At 42.2% G+C, this 22459-nt stretch overlaps 1 protein-coding gene across 1 annotated transcript; it reads left to right on the forward strand.

Annotated features, from left to right (window-relative positions):
* The first annotated feature begins 186 nt into the window (after positions 1–186).
* ATMIN (ATM interactor) lies at positions 187–15481 on the forward strand. The gene is made up of 4 exons (XM_032701190.1): positions 187–413; positions 5845–5970; positions 6915–7114; positions 8053–15481. The coding sequence occupies exons 1-4, from the start codon at positions 198–200 to the stop codon at positions 9881–9883; spliced, it is 2373 nt and encodes a 790-aa protein (XP_032557081.1). The 5' UTR covers positions 187–197; the 3' UTR covers positions 9884–15481.
* Positions 15482–22459: the final 6978 nt, after the last annotated feature.

A 22459-nucleotide genomic window follows, 5' to 3' on the forward strand; every position in this document is an offset into this window, starting at 1 on the left:
CTGTGTTCCCGGTCCGCAGCTCGGGCTGTTTTTCCCTCGCCCCCCCCCCACCCCGGCATTGCCAGCGGCCGCCGCTAGAAGGCGCTGAGAGCGGGGGGGCGGGGCCGCGACACGTGCCTCATGAATATTCGCCATCGGCGGCGCCGATTGGCCGCGGGCCCCGGAAGGGGCACGGGGGGCCGAGCAGTGACAGCAACATGGCGGCGGCGGCGGCCGGGCGGCGTGGCGGGGGCTTGGGGCGGCCCCCCGCGCCCGGGCGGGACGAGCCGCCCGCCGCCGAGCTGGTGCGGCCCTCGGTCACCGAGCTGTCCCAAGTGCGGACCAACATCCTGTGCACCGTGCCCGGCTGCGGGAAGGTGCTGCCCAACAGTCCGGCCCTCAACATGCACCTCAGCAAGGCGCACCCGCTGCAGGTACCGCCGGGAGGCCGCGCCGGCCCCGCCGCCTCCCGCCCGCTCAGCCCCGCGGGGCCGCCCCTCGGCCTGGCTTCGGGGCTCCCTCAGCGCCGGGGGCGGCCCCGGGGCCTGCGGCCGGCCCGGGGGCGGGTCCGGGGGGCGGCTGCGGCGGTGGCTGTGCCGGGGTTTGGTTCGCAGTGAGACTCGGGGGGTGTGATTCCCCACCCTGAGGAGAACTGGGATTCTCCGGAGAGAATCTGAGAGAACTGGGATTGTTCAGCCTGGAAAACAGGAGGTTTTGGGGTGACCTAATTGGGCCTTCCAGTACCTGGAGAGAACTTACAGGAAAGATGGGGCACGACTGTTTACAGGAGTATGGAGTGACAGGACAAGGGGAGTGCGTTCAAACTGAAAGAGAGTAGGTTTAGATTAAATATCAGGAAAAAATTCTTTCCTGTGAGGGTGATGAGGCCCTGGCACAGGTTGCCCAGAGAAGCTGTGGCTGCCCCATCCCTGGAAGTGTCCAAGGCCAGGTTGGACGGCGCTTGGAGCAACCTGGGCTAGTGGAAGGTGCCCCTGCCCATGGCTGGGTTGGAATGAGATGGGCTTTGAGGCCCTTTCCAAACCAAACCATTCTATGATTCCAAACGGGAATAATGAAGTGTTTCTTCTTGTCTCTTGTTTAAATCTCCCCGTGGGAAAGGCCCCTGCAGGTGTGTGTGTATGCACAGGCTGACCAGTCGTGTTGAGGATTCCTCTAAAATTACTTACAGAAAATAACGAATTTTAAGCATTTTTATAAACATACCCCGGGCAGTCAAAAGTTCTTCGGGGCTCAGCTTCTGTTGTTTCACTTGCTTATCCCTTATCTTTCTGCAGTAAGACTTTACAGCACCACTTGTGAGGTGCTGTGCAAACAGGCAGCATTCCCTACCCTTATCAGCTGTCAATCCGCCTTCATCCCAGCGCCGAGGGCTCTTAGGTGGAGTTTTTGTTTGTTTTTTTTTTTAAAATAGCTGAGTCAAAAAAAAAAACAACAAACCCACAGATGGATGCCATTTTGGAAACAAGCTCTCATTTCCACAGTACTGCTGAGAAAACACAGCATGTGCTGGTGGGGGAAGAGAGCCACAGTTCATCAGGCACACGTCTGAGTGTGGCCCTTCCAGAGAGACATCCTTGCTCTTCCCAAAATCACAGTGCCAAGCGTGCCAGGACAAATCCTATTCCTGGAAAACTGCGTTCTGAAAGTGCAGCCTCAGCAGCCACACAATAAACACCTTTGTTGTGTGAAATGGTTAATTCAAGGGTCAAGTGTGGGTTCCACGTGCTCGTTGGTGATGAACAAAAGGGAGCAGTGTTCGGTGCACTGGCTGTCTGCTATCTCTGGGATGTTTTCATTTCATTTGCTGACATGCAATGACAACTTTTAGTGTGGGTTGTGTGTTAGATCTCACGTGCTGGCGTGAGGGGAGGTACAGCAGGAGTTGAAAGTGTTCTCTGAGGTCAGCAGAGGCATTTTGGTTGTGAGCTGATGCTCTGGGAGTGCAGTGCAGCTGGTGGGTTACATAACCCAGGGTATGACGGGTGAGGAGATGCTGCTTTCTCACCCAGCCTCTGTTAACCAGCTCCTGTGCCTTGTGGAGTTATAGCCTGCTTCAAACACCTAGTTACTGGATCTTGGGGTAGCTTGGAATAAATAGTGGATGGATGCAGATCCACAAGAACTTCTTGACTTGTTCCGAGGGCATCGTAATTAAGAGTAAAAATGTTGTTGAGGCTTAAGGGAGGCTAAATATTTTAGTATTGGTATTTCCTTTTAAGAGAGAACTGATTCCCCAGACAAAAAGAATTCAGTAGATTGCATTTGTTAGTGACACATGAAATTAGTGAAGAGGCAGCTTGGCAAATGAGAGGCTAAGAAGCTCTTGGGAAGGAGAGAAGATGGTACTGCTGAGGAGAAGGGAGGCTGACTTGGTTAATTTTTATGAATAAAAGCAGCACCAGTAGGATTTTTTTGACACCAAAAACCATGAGGGATTGTCATGGCAGAAGAAGGACATTTATGTAGGAAGGTAACATTACCCTGTAAAAACAGAGTCAAGTGCAGCAGTACAAGGTTATAGTCTTGTGAGGTGATAACAAACAATTTGATTATTTCTGTTACACACCAGGACTAACTCTTGATGGGGAACACTGACAAAAGCAATTTGGTCATACAGGGATGAGCATTTGGGGTAATGCTGCTGTGAGAAGGGCAGTCCTAAAATATCACAGAAGGATGTTCTCTGTCAGTGCTGTAGAGTAAAAATCTGGTTTAAATATGTCAAAAGGAACCAGAAGAGCTGTAGAAAAGAACTACTAAGGATGATGAATGGCAAGTGTGTCTGACAAAGGGGAATTAGAAGAATTTGGCTTGTTTGGCCTAACAAAGAAGATATGATGAATTGTTGATATATAAGTTTCTGTTTTCTGGTCCCTTCACTTAATTAAGCCAATAATAAAAAAAATGAGAGCACTGGGTATAAAATTACTCAATATCTTAGACTTGAATTTTTCATTTTAATTTGTTGGTCTTTTGTCTGTATTATTTTATGGGGAGAAGGGGAAGACTTCTTTGTAGTTTAAATGAAGCTGGAAGAGTTCATGTGAAGGTAAGGATTCTGTGGATTCCTGTGATGGCAGGAAGGCTGTAGTCAGTGGTGCACTGGAAAGAGTAGCATATCCTTGGGGTAGGTTACCCACCACTGCACTGCCACAATAGTTTTTATAATAAAAATAAATGCACTTCCCTCCATGTCCTATTTAGTAAAGAAATGCAGGAGCTTCTGCTGCAAAAAAAATATGTTTTAAATAGTTGGTTACAGTGCACTGCAACATAATTTTAAATGCATCTTTTGGAGTAAGCCTTGCTGTGGCAGGAAGGCAAGACCTCACTGAGTTCACCTTGGCTAAGTCGGTGGCCAGGATTGTTAATTCCCATTTTTTGTGGCGTTGCCACAAGCCATGTCAGCATTCCTTACAGTGCAAGTGCCTGCACTGGGAGGAGTTAATTGAACATGTATCTGCTGATAATTGTGGTGAGTGGATATTGTAGAAATGTGGAACATAAAATTAGATATGCAAGGAAGGGACCTGTGAGAATGTCTGAAATATGACTGGCCAGGTGGGGTTTGAGAAGGTGCAAGAGTAATCATCAGGAGGATTTGGAAGAGGTGAAAACAAGATTACTGTCCATATAGGGTTTCTTATATATGTAGAGTGTTTCTCAACTTGCCACCACAAATTCGTTGTGGTCTGTGCCACCAAAGTCTATGTTCCAGCTGTTAAAAAAGCACCTCACTGATGTTTATAAAGCTTTTAAACACTTGTTATTCTATACCTTGATATTTCAGTGGTTTTAAATAACCTGATTGTGGTTTACCTGTTCAGTGCCTGCACATGTTTCCCATATTGCCTTGTCATTTGTTGGGTTGTGGCATTAAATATAACACAATAACTTTTTACTTAGGAATAAGTAACTCCAGTTGCCACTTAGTGTATTGATTTCATCTGCAGTGGGAGAGGCCAAACATAGCTTTGACTTAAAAGCAAATCTTTTTTTTTCTCCTCAAGACTTCAAGGCTGACTTCGAATCAAAGTGTTTCTGGGTAAACTCAGGGTTAAAAAGTATAATTGGGGCTGGAACAACTAGATTTGTTTGAGTCATGTTCCTGTTTTGGGCAGTGGCTGTAGGAGGTACAACAATAATCACAGTGATGATTCAGCAGAGATAAAACAGGCCTGTTTATGAATGGGCTGTCCATGGGGAAAACTGCTGTACATAAAGATGCTTAAAAGGTTAAAATGTTGCATGGTTAAAATGTTACATGAAAACTCCCTTTCTAGAGGCTTATTCCACGTTTTCATGATGAAATGGCAGCTGATTATTTTGGTCAAAAGGCTCTAAATGTTGTTTCTTTGAGTGTGGTCTGTCACTAACACAAATGAACGTGCAGCAGTGTCAGCAAGGAGCAGTGTTGGGTGTGTGGAAACATAACTGAAATACTGCTTGAAGGGATTACATTTTACACAGAGTGCCTTGGCTTGAGAGGTGATTTGAGGGAAAACAAAATAATCTTTGAAATATCCCCCTCCTCAGCTTTCAGGATGTAAATGAAACGACCACCAAAGCAAGGGATGAGGAGCTCAGGACAGAGTTGTTGGGTTCTGATTAACTCTGATGGGGGGTGAGCAGTGACCCCCTTTGTGTCCTGGCAGCTGAGCTACAGCCTTGGTTTGCTTCCCATGGGAGGACTGTTGTGCTCTGTGGGTTCTCCAAGTTTGGTGTAACCTGTGTAAACATGACAAAGCTGCAGATCTGCCCAAGGAGGTGTTTGGGGAGCGACCTTGCACTGCCTGTGCTCACTGCCACTGTCCTCCTGCTAAGGGAAATCAGGTGCAGAGTTCAAACAGGGCACAGTCTGGTAGATTCTTCCCTGAATAATCATCTTGGGGATGCCATCGTGGACTACTGTAACTGGCTGTAGGATTTGGTTGGCCTCCTGTTCAGTCTTGGGATGTGAGGAGACTCACAGCTACTCTGAGCATCAGATTTTTAATAGTTCACTTTTAATTTTTTGCTTAGACACAGATACCTGATGCTTCCCCTGAGACTCTTTCAGATAGGATATGTCTAGAGGTACACACCTTGTCTGGTTTCCATAGCTGGTTTCCACAACAAGAGATTCTATGTGGTTGAACAGTCTGGACAATCCCACTAATGTATCCTGTTTATATGTATTTTTGATGTCCTCTGAGCAGGTTATATTGCTTTCTTCTATTGTGTGCATGTGAGGGTTAGTGAGACAGATCCCATGGAAAGTCCAGGTGGAGTGGTCCCTTAGTGTTTGGAGATTCAGAATTTGCACACCAGTTGTTTCAGAGGTGTAAATGAGATTTGGTTTATGATGTAAATTAAATGGCAGAGCATACTTGGCATTTTTCATCTTATTACATGTAAACTCTGAGTAGTGGCAACAGAATTCCAGCATCACAGAAGTGTTGTGTTACACAGTGGAGCCTCAACTACTGTGTGCTACTAACCAGTAAAACCCATGGAATCAGCAGTCTAGTGTATTATCTGTATGGAAAACTTTTTTTGGATCAAAAATATACAAAATGTGGATTTAATTAGCTTGGAGCAGTGAGTATCTTGGTAAAAGTGAGTAGTACAGTACCACTACTCCATAGAGCTTGTTGTAATTGCACTTGGTACTTTTGATGGGATTTTTGCAAAGTGGCAAAAATCCACGGGGGAAAAGCTCCATGTGAACTTTCAAATAGCTTAGGAAAGTGCCTTCAATTCATTGAGGTGTGTGAACTCAGCCATAGTTGATGTGTATTCTGAATATAGTCTTTAAAATGCAAACCCATAGAATGGTCAACTTCTCACCTGGTTCTTTTTCAGGATGGAAAACTTAATGCACCAATAAGGAAGGGGTTGAAAACTTCACAGAAATTCTACTGCTGTCCTATTGAAGGCTGCCCTAGAGGACCAAACAGACCATTTTCCCAATTTTCTCTTGTAAAACAGGTATTCCTGTTTCCTGAAGTATTTTCACGCTGGTTTAGTCCTGACTGTCTCTACTCCACTTTTGCACTCAGATATCATCAAAGCTTCTCAGCATATCTTCAGAAGTTAAAGAACTGTAGGCAGAAACTCCTAATGTGCATGTGGTTAATGAATTTGCATGTTTGCATGTTAATATTAGAGGACTTGAACCTTTTGATCAGGCAGATGCCAGTATGTTCTGCTGAACTGGAAGGCAGCCCCTCTCCACAAATTAAATAAATAGAGAAAAATCAAAGGTAGGGGGAGGAATCACAGTAGCAACCAATAAAGGTTTAAAATGTGGCTGATGCTTTTAACTGCTTTTTCAAGTGGTGGAGAATGGAGAGTTTCTCTCTGCTTTATTATCAAAATGCATTTGTTTCTCAGTTACCTGTTTAAGAAAACATGTAAGACTTGTTTTCTGTGTGAGTGAGCACAAAGAGCTGGTGCTGCTGGTGCTTACCAGAGATGAACTGGGGAGACTGTAGGATTGGAGTGGCTGGCACTTTGTGCCACAAATGAAAAGGAAAAATCTTGGTGTTTGCTCTGGTGTTGACCTATATGACTTGAGATTATTTGCTCAGTTGTAGATCTTCAGGAGTGTGCACATGTTGCTACATAGACTTACTGTGCTCTGCTCAAGATTGATCTATAGATTTATTACTCTATTTCTGTAGGAAGCTTTCAATGGCTTTAAGTTAAATATTTCTCTGTGGTTTAAGATACATCTAGCACAAGCAGATTTGCCAACTTTTAATTCTTTCTGTAGTTTTCTTTAAACTTGTAACTTATTAGTAGTGAGACTTTAAAGAAAATTGCTACGCTTCAGTGCTACTTAACAACTAAAAAATTGCAAATTTTTTTGCATGATTTTGTTTCTTTTATTTTCACTGCAGCTGATGTTTGCTTTCCCTTGTGTGTTCTAGCACTTTATGAAAATGCATGCCGAAAAGAAGCACAAATGTGATAAATGTAGTAACTCCTACGGCACAGAATGGTATTTGAAACGGCATATAGAGGTCTGTGGCAAGACTTTCCAGTGTACTTGTGGGTGCCCCTATGCCAGCAGAACAGCACTGCTGTCTCACATTTACAGAACTGGCCATGAAATCCCTGCAGAACACAGGTAAAAGTGAAGCACTTCAGTAATGGTAACATTCATCCCCAAGTGCTGTGTCTCCCGTGTGCTGCCTTTTTGTCTCCTTTCAATGTTGGTTACATTGCAAATGGCTCACCTTGGTTTAGCTGGGGAGCAGTTTGCAGTTTCTGTGTTCTGGTGCTTTTAGGAGTTTGTGTTTTGTTGAAGGCAGTGGTGATTTGTCTGATCAGTAAGATCAGGTTTCCCTGTGTATAAAACAAAAAGCACTGATGACGCTGCACTGCCTGGCGTGAGTGCTGATGGTTCTTGTTGCATCTGCTTTTACAGTTCCTTGAGAGTAGACATGATTTGTAGATGTTTATAGCTGGTCACTGAGGTGTGGAGTGCAGTTCAGGTTATTTTCTTTTATAGTTTAGTTGTCTTTCCAATTATTAGTGGATTCTTTTTTTACCCTCTATCTTTGTATGTTTAGTTTCACAGTTGTTTTAACGTGTGCATATATTTCATAAAGGGCACTCTGCTTTCTGAGGCCTAGACTGTCTTTCTTGGAGGTTCAACTGCTGCTAAATTAAGTTTTGAGTGAAGGAGTGCTAATTGTCCAGTTTTTAGACCTTTACCTGTACACTGATTTTAAGAGCCCTGTGCCTTCAATGCTCAGTCTGAGTTAGCATCAAAGTAACACATTAAACGTCTTCAAATCAGAGTGCTTAATGTGCAAGAGGCAAGAAACCATCTAAACCTCCACCTCCATTTAGAAATAGGTCTCCATAAAAAAGGTAGCCCTTTTTCTTTTTTTTTAAATGAGTGAGGAATGACGTTCAACGAAACTGAACTTTGTGGTTGTCTTCTCATATCCACCCTCGTCTGTGACTTCAGTTTGTATTTTCAGTGCAGTGATGCAAAAGAATGGAAGGCAGATGTTCTTTGCTTGAAAGAAGTATAAATTATTGATCTCATGTTCACAGGGATCCTCCCAGTAAGAAAAGGAAAATGGAAACCTCCACACATAATCAGCAGCTGGCAGAGAAAGCAAACGAAGCGTTCATCAGTACCCACAGTAATGCTCCTGGCACTCAGGAACTGGAGTCCTCTGAAGTGAAAGCAGTGGCCTCTCTTGAAGGCTCCCACAGCTCTAACTTCACAAACCAAATGCAGCCCAAATGCACCCCGAAGATGCTTTTGCCCAAGCCCAAGGTGGCTTTGGTTAAGGTCCCGGTGATGCAGGTGGCTCACTTGCCTGTTTATGTGTCTGCAACAGACCCTTCTGTCAAACCTGCTGTAGTGGCTGTTGATAATCAAGGTTCAGTTGTAAGTACTGTTCATTTGTTGCCTCAGTCTATAGGAATTCTCATTCCAGCCCTGGAGGCAGAGACCCTTGTGTTTAAGGACAGTATGCCTGTGTCAAAAGTGACAAGTGCTGGTGATCGGGAGCCTGTGAGTACTGGTGTGCAAGTGGAGCTGGATAAGGTTACACCGAGTAACACAGGGCAAGAGATGGGCACTGTTTGTCACAAGAATAAAATTTCTTCCATAAATGTACAGACTGACTTATCTTATATTTCACAGAACTTTGTCCCAGCTGCAGCCTGGGCTCCCAACTCTTGTGTGTCCTCCTGCTCTCAGACAGATCTGTCCTTCAGCTCCCAGGTTTCCTTGCCCATCAGTGTACAGACACAGACACTGCTGCCTGCTTCCAAACTGACTTCATCCATAGCTGCTCAGACTGATGCTTTCAGTCAGGGGTGTTTCCCAACGTGTGGTGTTTCTAGAGAGACTCAAACCAGTAGGACACAGGACTGTATTGATGGAAGAGTTCAGATGGACCAGGCTGTCATGTGCAGTGACATCTTTGACAATGTTCCTTCATCATATAATGTTTCTACTCACATTGATCTTCCAGAAAACAATTTAATGCCTGCAAATATAGATCAAACCTTGCTGCAAAGAACTAATTGCAAGAGCCTGAATCAGGACATGGTGAAGTCTGAATCCCTGATCAGCTTCACCACACAGACTAATATACTTCCACCTCAAAATACAACAGATAATCAAACCCAGACAATAGACCTGCTAAGTGATCTGGAAAACATCTTTTCAGGAAACATGTCTGGCCAGACACTGGATAATCGTGGCCTTTTGTCCGAGACAAGTTCTAATGCTGACACACATCTGCCATCTGGTCCCTCCCAGAGCACAGGGATAGACTTCGACATTGAAGAGTTCTTTTCAGCATCCAATATCCAAACTCAGACTGAAGAGAGTGAGCTTGGTACCCTAAACTCTGAGCCAGTTTTGGAGTCACTGGACATTGAAACTCAGACTGATTTCTTATTTTCAGACAGTGCCACTCAATCCTATAACTGCCGAGGCAATTCTAACTTCTTAGGTTTGGAGATGTTTGATACACAGACACAGACAGACCTGAATTTCTTTTTGGACAGTACTACCCACCTGCCTTTAGGAAGCATTCTGAAGCAGTCCAGTTTCTCCATGAGCACTGACTCATCTGATACAGAAACCCAGACAGAAGTGTACGTGGCTACTAAAACCACACCTACTCAGAATATTGAAAGCAAAGTCCAGCTCAGCAGTGCTGAGACACAGACTATGGATAGCTGCTTTGAGAACCTGGGCAGTTTATTCCTCACCAGCAATGAGACACAGACAGCAATGGATGACTTCCTTCTGGCTGACTTAGCCTGGAATACAATGGAGTCCCAGTTCAGCTCAGTGGAAACACAGACCTGTGAAGAGCTGTGCTCCTTGTTCCAGAGCTCTGACAAACCCAGCCACTGAGTGCTACATGATATAACTGTTCCCTGTGGTTTGAATTTAAGTTATTGGGGTGGGAAATAATGGCTTTACCAAGTGATCCACTTTGCATTATTGAATGTAGTTGTCATGAGCAGTTGACCTAAGAGACTTTTCATGCTGAAGGTACTCTCTTGAATATGTAACTTTACATAAACTATGTGTGTATAAATGGGGGGGGAAGGGAGGGGGCTGTAACATGTTGATGTACATTTGAACCTTAAAAATTATGTGGTGCCTCTGTTTTTTCCTCAGACTTCTTTACAAAGCTGTTACTGCTTTCATTTAAATGGAAGAACTTTTTGAAGTTGTTCTTTCTCTCTCTCTCTCTCTTCCTGGCTTACATGCAGGGTTCCCATGTGCTGGACCAAAACCCTGACCTGTTCAGTTGAGATGCTTCCCTGAACTTATGGGGGAGGATTCTATTTTTAGTGTAAGCTACTTCTGTTTACTTTTTTTAGTAGCTTGTATTTTAAATCCGGCATGAACATAATAAGCCGTATTGTCTTCTTTTACTTTCTGCCTTCACAGCTCTTTCTCCTGCATAAGCTGGCACTTCCCAAATACCTGTCCTAAGCACTAGACACATAGAGATTCTCGAATTGTTGAACATATTTATTATTAAAAATATCTAGAAAGCAGTACCTTTTTTTTTTTTCTCTCCCTGAGTGGCACTGATGCCCTTTGAAGGGTAGGAAAAGAACTTGGAGTTCATAGTTCTAGGGAAAATTAGTATGTAGTCCTTTTAGCTAAGGTAATAAACGGGACTAACATTTTTAGAGTCTCCAGGGGGGATTTGCTTAAATTATTTCTGTCTGTAAGATACAAATGTTACAATGTGTGTGCCTCAGAGACTGGAATCATTTGTTTTTGCTGAAGTTCTCCTAGCTTTATTGAGAGACAAGTTGAGAAATGTTACAGTGGTTTATACCTCTCTGACCTTAACAGAAATCTTTAAAAATGGGAAATTAAATTCCTTAAAACACCCACTCACCTCGACTCCTGTTTTTGGGCTTCTTGCTTCCAAAAACAACTGGAATCCATACAGCAGAGCTGGGAGATCAGCTCACAGAGGCCCTTTCAGAACAGCTCTATCTTGCTTTTGCACGTTGATTCGCAGCCCTCAGCTCCTGCAGCTTTTAGAGTTTCCCTGAGTGCAGTCAAATTCACAGAACCCGATTTTTCAGACAAGAAACATATGACCTCTTGGGATCTTTTTTCTTAATGTTTATGTTGCCCCTCCTGCCACTGTTTGTGGTATTTTTTCATTGGCGTGAGAATACGTAAGTTGCGAATGTATGTTGGAATTTGGCCTTAAGTAATTTTTATCTCTTACTATAATATCTGTGAAATGTAGGCCTCTGGTTTGGTCCTGGACAGGTTTTAGCTTCTGTAACCTTAAAGGAAGGAGAAACCTCTTCTTGTCAAACTCCTGGGCCTGTAACAGACTTTACTCCTCCATTGTCAGAGGAGAAGTGCTGGCTGTGTATTTACTGTGCAGCCCATCAGCAGATGGATGTCCAAGCCTTAGGTTTTGAGGACTCTCTATGCTTTGTGCTGCACATTCTCAACTCAAAGATGTGGGAGTTAAGTTACTCATCCATTGCAGGCAGCTTGTTTTGGTTGAAAATGAGCAGTACCTTCCTTCTTTCCTATTTTTTTGTCTCTTCCTAACACTCTTTAAATTGCCATAGTTAACATGCTGATATGGTGAGCATCTCGACCTTTACTGGAAATAATTTCTTTATATTAACCCTAAAACTCCCGTTTTCCTCCTGAAATCCCAGCTGTGTTGCCTGTTTAATTTTTCAGCGTTTCTAGGTAGGAGTTCAGACACTTCCAGTCTTTGGCTGAAGAAACTGCAGAAAGGAATCTTGAAGTTCCCCAGGAGCACAGTAATTCTGCTGTGGGGAAATTCCCCCCAGGTTTCACAGTGTCTAGAGTTCTGATCTGAAAGGTGGGATATATAAAAAAAAGGAAGGCATCACTTGTAATTTTGTTTCTTCTGAAGATATGACTGTTTTATATTTACCTGCCTACTCTGAAATTGGGAAATAAGATAACAAAATTAGGTTAATTTATTCTATGTTTTTCTAGCAATGTTGCATCTTTACATTTCAAAATGTTTTTCCTTCTCCTTTCTTCCCCTGGTTGGAATACCAGAGAACACTTCTCCATACCCAGACTTCTGTGTTTCCCACAGAAATGCCTGAAAAAGAAGGTGTTACTGTGAATCTGATTGGGGAAAAGCGTATTTTCCTCAACTGGCAGAAATGAGAAACTTCTTTACCTCTGAATGTAGAAAGTCAGTCTTTTTTTCTGCAAGAGAAGGAATCTTAGGTGCTGAAGAGCAGAATTGCAGAGGGGTTTGAGTTGTAGCCATCTGAGAGACCAGCTGGCATTTAAAGTCCTTTGAAACTCATTTACAAATTAGAGTGATAATTGCCACAGTTCTTAATTCTTAACATTGGGGACCTCTAGAAAAACCCCCCACAGGTTTGTGTGGACAACCTTACAATGTAATCATTACCCAGTTATTGTACTTTGTAATTAAAAGTATTTATGAGCTTTGTTTGCTTTACTAGAACGTGCACATCAGAATCATTTCACTCATGCTATGGGTTTAAAATAGTTTGAACTTTAATTTGGTGAACACAGTACTACAACATGAAATCATTTACTGAAACTGCAATACTAAGAAATAATTAAATATGTCTGCACTGTCTTAGGGAAGGGGCTCATTCTGACCAAAATTAACATTTTTCTTTGCAAATTTGGTTCTCCATAAATTATTCATAGAAGTCAGAAACAGGTCTGAATCCTGTGTTGTTGGCTTAAGTCACTCAGTTTGGATTCATTAAGTATTTTTGTGAAAATGGGGAGACTGCAACCAGACTTCACATTGTGGTGAATCCCACAGTAAACGTCGTGGAACCTGATCTGAAATACTGTGCCTGAATATTGCCATTCCTTCACATCTGAACAAGTTCTTGAAAAAGGCTAATTTTCTATTTTCACTATGATTTTAAAAATAAACTTCAGTCAGAACTATTCCTTGGTAGAACTAAAATGATACTTATCTCCCTTTTCCTGCAGTTTGTCTCTGATTTGGTTTTCAAGGCACTGTCTTATTGTAAGTAGTGGTCAGCAGTGACTTACTCCTTTAATTGCTCTCTTCTGCATCTTCTGCTGCCATTAGAGCTGCTCTTCAGAAAGTAACATCAGATTCTCCACAGCCTTTTAGCACAACTGTGTATCTGGAAGTGATACTAATGTTACTTGTGCTTACTCTGTGCATTTTCTGCTTATTTCCATTATGCTGTGATTGCTAGATCTTGATCTGGGTGCCTGTGTAATGCTATTCTAAAACTGAATTAGTAGTTTTGTAGTTTGATTTGAGCTTTTCTTTAATATATAAAGATTCAAACAAAGGAAACAGCAAATTTGGGACTTGCATTCTATGAGAGCATAAGCACAAACAAGCTGAAAAATGAAACATCTGTCTTGTTGCCTCCCATATTTGTTTGTCACAATGCTAAAAGTTTGTATGACAGTAGATGTTTCTTCTACTTGTGGCTTTATTTGCATCTATTTCTGCTAATACACTTTTAAATACTTTCTGCTGGGGGTAGGGAGGGAGTCCCCCCCCAACTCTTTGTGTTGGCCTAGAGAAATTGTTAGTTTTAAGTCAGAGTTTGCTAATGCTACACATTCTTAGCTATGCAAAGCTGCTTGTGTCTAGAAAATTTAACTTCCAAAGCATACGAAAGCATAAAAAAAAAATGTATATATACCTGCAGCTGTAAATTAAACAGCTGTAAATCAAGCCTTGTGAGACCTCGCCTAGTTTCAAACAATGTCTGTTAACTTAATGTATGTAACCAACTCCTCACAGATTTTTATTCCAAGGCTCATACAGAGTCATTTTTTCTGTTGAAAACCAGAGGCTGAATTTCCCTGTTTGTCACACGGACCTTGATTGTGTAGGGGCAGCAGAACAAAGAATGCCTTCCACTGTTCTCAGTCCTGATGCTGCTGGCACGTGCTCACGGGCTGAATTGATTTTCTTGAGAGGCTGGGTAGAAATGTAAGTGTTGGCAGGATTGGGGTCTTAAGGGGTTAGGAGATTTTTTTTTTTTAATATCCTTTCAAATGTAGGGTAAGTCAACTGAATCAACTTAGGGTGCTCAACTTGCAAAAGAACATGTTCCTGAAATGACAGCTCAGAGGTGAACCAAACGTACTTGCCTTTGTTGTTAAGGTTGTACAGCTTCCTTTGCTTTAATATATTTCTGACATGTGCTGGTTTTTTAAACATGATCTTAATGTACAATTTACTGTTCCAAATACATTCACACCAAAACGTTGGTAACATTCTGGGCCTTGCAAGCTTTTTTCATTCCTTTTTGGTTTAAGGTGCTGCTATGATGTGTCCTGGTAGAATGGACCTCCTGTGAAGGGGCTGCATTTAGTAATTATGAACACTAAGAGGATGTTTAATGGTAGCAAACTTCAGTGAGAGGTGCAAACACGCATCCTCTGTTTCTTTTGTTGTTTTTTAAGAGTCGATGTGATTTTCGAGGTGTGCTGGAAGGACTTGCTGCTTAGGGCACGACTGAATTCTCCTGTTTAAAATGCCATTGCTATGCAATGAACAGAACCCAGCCCTGAGCTCTGCAGTGGGGTTGGAGTTTGTGTGAGGGAAGAACGTTTGTGTTTGTGTGAGGGAATGTTTGGGTCGTGTGTGTGGCTCCTCCACTTCCCCACAGATGTCACAAGACAGCCCGGGTTGGTGAAGCTCCTGAAGGAACTGCTGAATGGAATAACAGAAGTCCCTTTATTTGTGATCCTTTTTCATATGCTGGCTTTACAGAACCTTCAACAATATAATAGATGACCCGTGGTGATGCAAACTGTGCATTTCACAACAGCCAGTGCTTTACATGCCTGCTTCAAGCACCTGCATGCAGAGCTAGAGTGACAGCACTTCTGTCTACAGGTACTTGCAAGTGCATCTATGATAAAGCTAGATATGAAAGCCATATTTCTACAGCTTAAAGAATTCAACACCTGATTAGGATCTCATTGAAACTTGTGATTATTTTGAATGGATGAGTAATAAATCTCACGGGTGAGTCCTTCCCAGAGCATGTGTGAGCTAATCTCAGCAAGGCTGAGAAATGTCCTTAAAACAGTTTTCTTTTCTTCACTGGTGGGATTTTTTTATTTAGTGGACAGATTTAGTTTCCAAAGGATGTTCATGTTTAATTCTTGCTGTTTAAGCCAGTAAACTTGCAATGAGCAGACAAAATCAAGCATTCATTTCTTAGACCTATTTTACAAGTGACAATCCCAAAGAAGGAATGTTGTCCTAGTAACTGTGAAACTTTTAAGTATATTATTGCATGCAGAGAAAACCTTGTGCCAAAATACTGTTTCATATTTCCTTCTGTTGGAAACTGAAGTGTTACACAAAGCTACGAGTAAGTTATTCACGAGTATTGAAACGTTTTGTTCACAAATGAAGCACTTATTTAGTCCTGTAAATTATACATATTTTGGAATAAAGTTAACTTCAATCAATTTTTGCCTTCTGTTTTAATGGCCATGGTCTCCTGCCTGCAGAGGCCTGGGGGGGTTCAGTGCCTGTTGGCAAGTAGCACCCATTGCTCCTTGACATCTTACCTTTTGAATTGGTAGAGGTTCTGTAAATTAAAACTACTACAATGTCAGTCTTTGATCTCTAGAGGTGGCAAAAAGGTTCTCCATCTCAAACCTCTCATCAGCATGTGCAAAATGCAATCTTTAATTACCTTGCATGTGCAGTGGAATGAAAACCTCTGCAGTTTCAGCTCTCTGACAGGTGCCTCACCTCTACAACAGACTCTCAAGACAGGATTCCTTTGCCTTCTTCCTCAGCCTTACCATCCACCCCTCCTGGAGTTTTTAAGATCTCCAGTGTCACAACATTAAGTAGAAATTCAGCTGCATTGGGATGATTAGTTTTCAAAGTATCCTATCAAATTACAGTCCTCTCTAACAGCTTACATTATTTTGAAATATATTTTATATAACAAAATATAGTTTGGTTTGAATATGGGTGATACTTTGTCCCTTTTCTTCCTGTACAGTTCCCATGCTTAGCCACGAGCCCACCATATTCTGTTAGTTGGAGGGTACAAAATGCTGATTTCTGTTGTTCCCTGTAAATTTTGTGTATGTGAGTCAGAGGAGGTGACTGAGCTCCATCAGCTGTAGCCACGAATGAAGCATTCCCAGGTGGACAACAGCAGGAGCAGGCTGTGTTCAGTCCTGTCACACCCCAAGGTGAGCATTTACACAGAGCAGCATTCAGGTGTTTCCAGAGGGGAGTATGGCATAAATATCTAGAAACTGAATTCCTATTCAGAACATTCAAAATTATGGAAGTCAGATGTATAAGATCCTTTTAGGACTAACAGCCCTATTCCCCTCAAAGGGATGATTCTGCTTTAGTTTGTGTTTATGAACTGCTTTCTTGCCTGCTGCTGCTGAGAATTATTTATTCTGTTGGCAGTGAGAGTGTCCCTGCCTGGTTTGGGTTTAGTTCCTGGATTTCCTTCACTTGAAGGAATAACATGCTGGCAAGCTGATTGTTTTCTCTCAGAACAATGGAATTAGAGGCACATTTTCCTTCTGGCTCCAGGATTTGACAGCGAGTCCTCTGGATTTAGTCCTTTGAAAGTTTGGACCTAAAACAATAGGAGAAAAATGTTGATTTAACTTTCAGGTGTTCCATCATTGTATTTTTAATTGTTGTCAGCAGTTCACTTGTTGTGTTTTGGCACCTTGGATGCAGGAAGCACTTCTGGCTGGTCCAGCCCTTAACTTGATTTCCTTTCCTTGATCAGGAATGGTGTTTTTCTTGAGAGGACTCACACAAAAACAAGAAGCTGCTGTTTCCTGTGCTAGAAGGACCCAGTGTGTTCAAGGGCACATCACTTGATTGACTTAAGATGGCTGAAGTGTTGTGGGTTTGTTTCTTTGTGTTCTAGGCCCTTATTCATCAGCTTTTCTGGCCTTTTGCTCCAGGTCCTGTAGCAATAATCTGTGACTGTGGTTCATAGGAATGTTATCTTCCATCAGGTTGTAGTAAAACCTCTGTCTAATCTGTCTGATTTGACACTGAAAAACTGCATTGATGCACATATTTATTGGCAAAAAAAAAATCTAAAAAGACATTGAATTCCTCCATCTGTTTTAAAGTGGAAGCCATGTGCCATCAGGAGCTTTGCACAGGTATTATCTTTCCCTATCCCAAGTTTTTATCAAAGCATCAAAAGAAGGGAACAGTCAGTTGCAATGAATCCCTGTTCTGAATGCTGAGTTGAATTGCAGCTACCTGTGTATCTGTGGGAAGTGCTGTTTTATTTTGTATTTTGTTTAACACAAAAGCAAAAGAGAACTTGATCTGAAAGTCCCATATCTAGTATGAGCTGAAACAAGAATAAGTGGCCACCAGAATGCAGAGAATACATATTAAACAGAAACAAGCAAAGAACACATTAACAGGATTTAAAAAATGAATCTACTTAGAACGAGTAAGAAAAAAGGATTGTGTCAGTGCCACCACTGTGTGATTTCCAGGTCATTTCCATTTCTTTCAGGTGACAAATGAGCAAGGAATGCATGCAAATGTTTATGTGAAGCTCAATAGGATTTAGCAGTCTTAAAGTTTATAATATTATTAAATGCCTTGCAGAGTAGCCGTGGATTTAAGAATATTCCTAAAGTTAGGCACTGCTTCAGTGCTCAGCAGCATCAAACACCAAATTACTGTGCAAGGCCAACCAGATAGAGTGAATCTGAGGGAAGAGGTTACACTTCATCCCCAGAACAAGCTATTTAAAGCTCTAATGAATCTATCTTATGGTCAGGAAGAAACTAAACCTACATATAAGTAGTTGGCATTCATCAGCTTATAATTCTATTAATAGCATCTGCAAAACCACAAATATCCCCGGTGCTCACAAGGAAATTTTATTGGTGTTCTCACAGTCTAACAAGCTTTAAACCAGCATGAAATTAAATATAGAAATGTTAGGTCAGTCTAGACAGCACTGCAGCTCCCCAGCGTGGCTGACTGGGAAGGTCCAGAGAGCAGTGGAACCTCCCACATTTTTGATTCGTTCCTGATGTTATCAGTTAAAAAGTCCTGGATATCATCATGTTTTGTACATTGTTTTTTGATTTATATGTAGAGTCTGCACCCAGGCATGAGGACTGTTCTTTTGAAAAGCAATTAGAAACAGTTGCACTACTTCAATCTGCTGGGGGAGCACAGTGCCAGTGTAACTGTTCAGGACCTTCCTGCAGGAGTGAGACCTTTGTGTGGCTTGAGAGAAATGGTGACTGAGGAATTTCTATTTTGTGTCCCTTCACTTCCTCATTCCCAATGCCAGCTCCTTTTTCACTCTTCTGCTCTGCTGCTCTAGCATGGAGTGCAGGAAGCAATCTCAGCTGAAGTACCATTGAGCATCTTCTGAGAGAGAACAGCTTTTGTGTTCCTCCAGGAAGGGTTTGAAGGATCCTTGGGAGTGGCATTTTCCACAGGTGGGAGCACTTTGTGAAGACTTAAAGTTTCAGAGTAGTTTGGACCAAACGGATCAAGCCCATTCATTTCTTTATGCCTTACAGCTGCTGGATTTTTCACATCCTGAAGATTCCACATACAGTGTTCTTTTTATTGGTGCATTCCTTATTTCACCCTGGAATGTTTGAACAGTGCAGCTTGTTACATATTCCCATTTTAGTGCCGTGTGTTGTAGGATAACGTTTAGACTTCCTAGAGGGGGTTGAAATCTCTTCCTTGTCTGGAGCTGTGTCAGCTCTGGCACCTGCACTTTACTTGCCACCTGATTTTGATTGATTTCTTGTGTTCTTGGCTCCTTGACCTGTGTGGTTGTCAGGAGACTGCAACAAAAGTGGCCCTTGTTGGGAGCTCCACTTGCCTGGCGCTGCTCCGCTTGTTTTTGCAGCTGGAAGCTGGCAAGTGGATCGGTTTTATCCCAAGATAATCAGGTTAATCTGACCTCCGGTGTGGTCACTCATGGGCACTGCTCCTGCCCTCAGGAAGGACTCTGCCCTTCACACCTTCTCTTCACCAGGGGTGTAAAAGTGATGGGGGAGAACATCCCCAGATGTGAAGGATTTTGGGGAGGTCGGACGTGACCCTTGACCGATCACCGACCTCGGATTATCCACATCCAGTTTGCATGGATAGGGCAGAGCCTCCTATCCAGGAGCAGCCACTGGGCTCAGGAGGTGGGGAAGGAAGGGCTGTGAGGGAGCTCTGGGAGCTGGGAGAAAGGACAGAACCGGGAGCTTGGAAGCAAAAATGAGGAGAGAGCGAAAAGGGGCTGGAGAAAGGAGAGAGTCTGTGCAGGGGTTTAAAAATAAGAATGAATTTAATGAATAAGAAGAGAGTCGTGCATATGGAAAAATGGATGTGAAATGACCACGTTGGAAGGAAAGAAAAACTGTGAGAAAGGTGAAGAAAGGAACAAATTAAAAAAAACCCGAGAAGACAATTTGCTCCTTAAATATAAGGAATCTAAATAATCACAGTGAATCACTGCCTGACCAACAGAACTTAACAATGAAAAAATATTAAAATCAAATATGCAACGAGCATATTTTTATGTCTAAAATAATTAACTAGCACTACTGAGACCATTTGCAGTTGATAGAAAGCCCTGTGGTTATTTTATAACATGGCATGAAGACTGAGTCACAAGGACTCTTATTAGAAGATGGGATCTGGGGACATCCTCAAGTGCATTTATTCAGATATTTGCATGAAAAGCTGTGTTAAAAGTTCTAGGACTGAAAGAGTCCCAGTCCTGCTGGATGTTACTTAATCCTTGTTAAAAAATTCAATCCTTCCAAAAAAGAGCAGAGCTAACTATATAAGAAAAATACTTTAAATGTTCTTTATAATTTTCTTCACAAAAAGGAGATATATCTGTTCGGGTATTTTTATTTTCCACTGTGTTAATTGTTGTGTGGGTTTTTTTTTTTTAGCTTATGCTCTCCAGAAGTCTTAATCCAATCACTTAAGAGCCAACAGAGACAGTTAATGCTTAACCAATAAATTGTGTGTGAGCTTCATAATAGTGTAAGGCAGATTCACAAGGTCATGAACGGAGATAAACTCTTACAATTCTATTTTCTTGTTGATACTGTGTCTTCATTTGGATCTCAGTATTTAAAACCAAAAATAAACAAAGAACAACAAAACAAAACCAAAACCCCAGAAACCAAAAACCCAACCACAAAGCACCTTTGCCAAGGGTCACATCTCAGTTTAGCAGAACTTGCAGCCCTTTGGAAATTAATCACTGATCTTTGTTTGACATCAAATGTCCTTGATACAACTCTGTGTATCATACAATTTTCATCTTAATAGATAAAGACTGTATAACCTGGTTAAGTGAAGATAATATTTGATACAGAAATCAATACCATTGTTCTTCAACAGAATAGTTAATTTTTTTATATATATATACCCCTCAGGCATATTACCTAATTCTAATATGGCACTTCTAGAAATGTGACTAAGATACTTTCTTGGGGAAATAAGTAAAGTCTGAGTTAATCTTCAGTGTGAAATGGTGTGGGAAGGTATTTTTAAATTATAAGTGTGCAGAGCAACTCTCTCACGCAAGGCTCACAGACTGTCAGTGTAAATACCATTGTCAGATTCGTGCAGTCACACAAGATTATTAAACTTGGGAGTGATATTCTCATGTAACACCCACACAGTTCATCAGCTTCAGGGGAGCTGCACAGATACAAATGAGAGTAGAAGCTGACCTTTCCAATCCACGTACTGAGTCACCACTTCACCTCCAGAGCTGATGTAACCGTAATGCACTTCGCCTTTACATCCATTTTATCTGCCTGCAATGCTCATTACTAAATATAAACCTGTTCTGGAAAGTTAAAGTGGACATGTGACAGGGGCCACTTTGGATAAGCCCCAGCACTCAGACACTCTGCCCTATTAATGGTTCCACCGTGGTTGTGCCTAATGCTCCCCAGCGCCCGTGTTTGCTTTCTCCTGGATTACCTGGGCTCCAGACAATCAATAAATGCAGCAGGGAAAAAAAAAAAAAAGCTCCTGGTTCACTGCCTGCTGCAGTTCTGCCTTTTTCTTTCAGACAATTTAAATCTCAACAGAAGAGGGGGACCGAACGTCTCAGCTCAGTTAGCTGGAAAATCTCAGGCATCAGGCGGATTTTTAGATGCAGTTTGGCAGGGCAGAAATGTCAGGGGCACTCGGTTTACGGAGGCAAACGAGAGGCTGCCTCTCGAATTTTTGACGTCAGCTGGAAGATGCAGAGACAGGTCAACAGAATGTTATTAGGACAATGTTAATTAGGACAAACCTTTATCCTGTGACCGTGCTGTTTGAATCTGCCAAGGGAGAGGAATCCACAGGAATGAAAACAATGCCCGAGCACCATTTCCTAAGCCTGTCAACATTAATTGTAATTTAAGACCACCTGCTCTTCTTACCCTACAATAGAGCAACACGAGCTCTAGAATTTAAATGGTGAGGTCTCTATTCCTGCTGGCACCTTCAAAATTATCTTGTCACGAAAATACTATTTTCCAGCAAGAAGATAAGAGATATTTCTTTAAAGGGGGTAGCTAGGTGGGCACTAATGACTTCTGTGTCAGCTTTGTTACTGACAGTAGTATTCAGAAAAGAGCCTTGGATGGTGTCCTTAACACAGCACTGTAAATGCAGAGATAGATTAGACTTTGAAACTTAACATGTTGAAAATTTTGGTAACTAAATCAGGATGGAGAGGGGGTGGTGTAAGGCTGCTACCACTGCATACATTAAAGCAGAGTCTCTGTGTGTGGTTCTGTGGATTGAAGCTTTTGCTGTGCACAATTATTTACAGTAGACAAACCCAAAAGGACTTCCTTTTACAAATGGGGTCTGATGCTTCCCACTGTCAACTTGTACCACAGTTTCCACATCACAGAAGGATGCACAAGGCTGCAGGCTATTTGAGGGAATATGTGTGTGTGCGTATTTGTTAAATTTCAGTGCTCAAAACTCTCATTTACTATGTCTGTCTTAAATTCATCAGAGGGGGAAGAGCAGCCTAGTAGTAAGGACACCCTCAAAAGTGAAAGATGTGAGTAAGAATTCCAACAGCTTCACCCTTGGCAAGTGAGCAGGAGTAAAAAGAAAGCAGCAGCATCCTCAGACTCAATGAGACATGCTGGGAACGTTCAGATCAAGAGGAAAAAAAAAAAAAGGTGAGAAATACCTTTGTTACAGATTCTGGTGGCATTTACACAGTGATAGTGCTCACCAGAGACAAGGCTGGGGGGTCCCTGTGTGTGCCAGAACTTGAGGTGTCTGCAGGGAACAGCAGGTGAAAATGTGAACACCCCCAGGACTAGTGGTGAGTTGATGTTCTTTCTGATTTTTAAAACCTGTAAATGGCTTTGTTCCACTCTAACTCCATAAGGGTCACCTGTGAAATTATTCACAGCAGA

The sequence above is a fragment of the Chiroxiphia lanceolata genome, chromosome 13, assembly GCF_009829145.1.
Source record: "Chiroxiphia lanceolata isolate bChiLan1 chromosome 13, bChiLan1.pri, whole genome shotgun sequence".
Taxonomy (NCBI): domain Eukaryota; kingdom Metazoa; phylum Chordata; class Aves; order Passeriformes; family Pipridae; genus Chiroxiphia; species Chiroxiphia lanceolata.

What these genes read in the sequence shown, in the direction of transcription:
- ATMIN (XM_032701190.1), top strand. Translation starts at nt 198, where the DNA reads ATGGCGGCGGCGGCGGCCGGGCGGCGTGGCGGGGGCTTGGGGCGGCCC. An exon ending in GCAAGGCGCACCCGCTGCAG is followed by an intron (nt 414 to 5,844) that starts GTACCGCCGGGA and finishes GTTCTTTTTCAG; the next exon opens with GATGGAAAACTTAATGCACC. An exon ending in GAAATCCCTGCAGAACACAG is followed by an intron (nt 7,115 to 8,052) that starts GTAAAAGTGAAG and finishes TCATGTTCACAG; the next exon opens with GGATCCTCCCAGTAAGAAAA.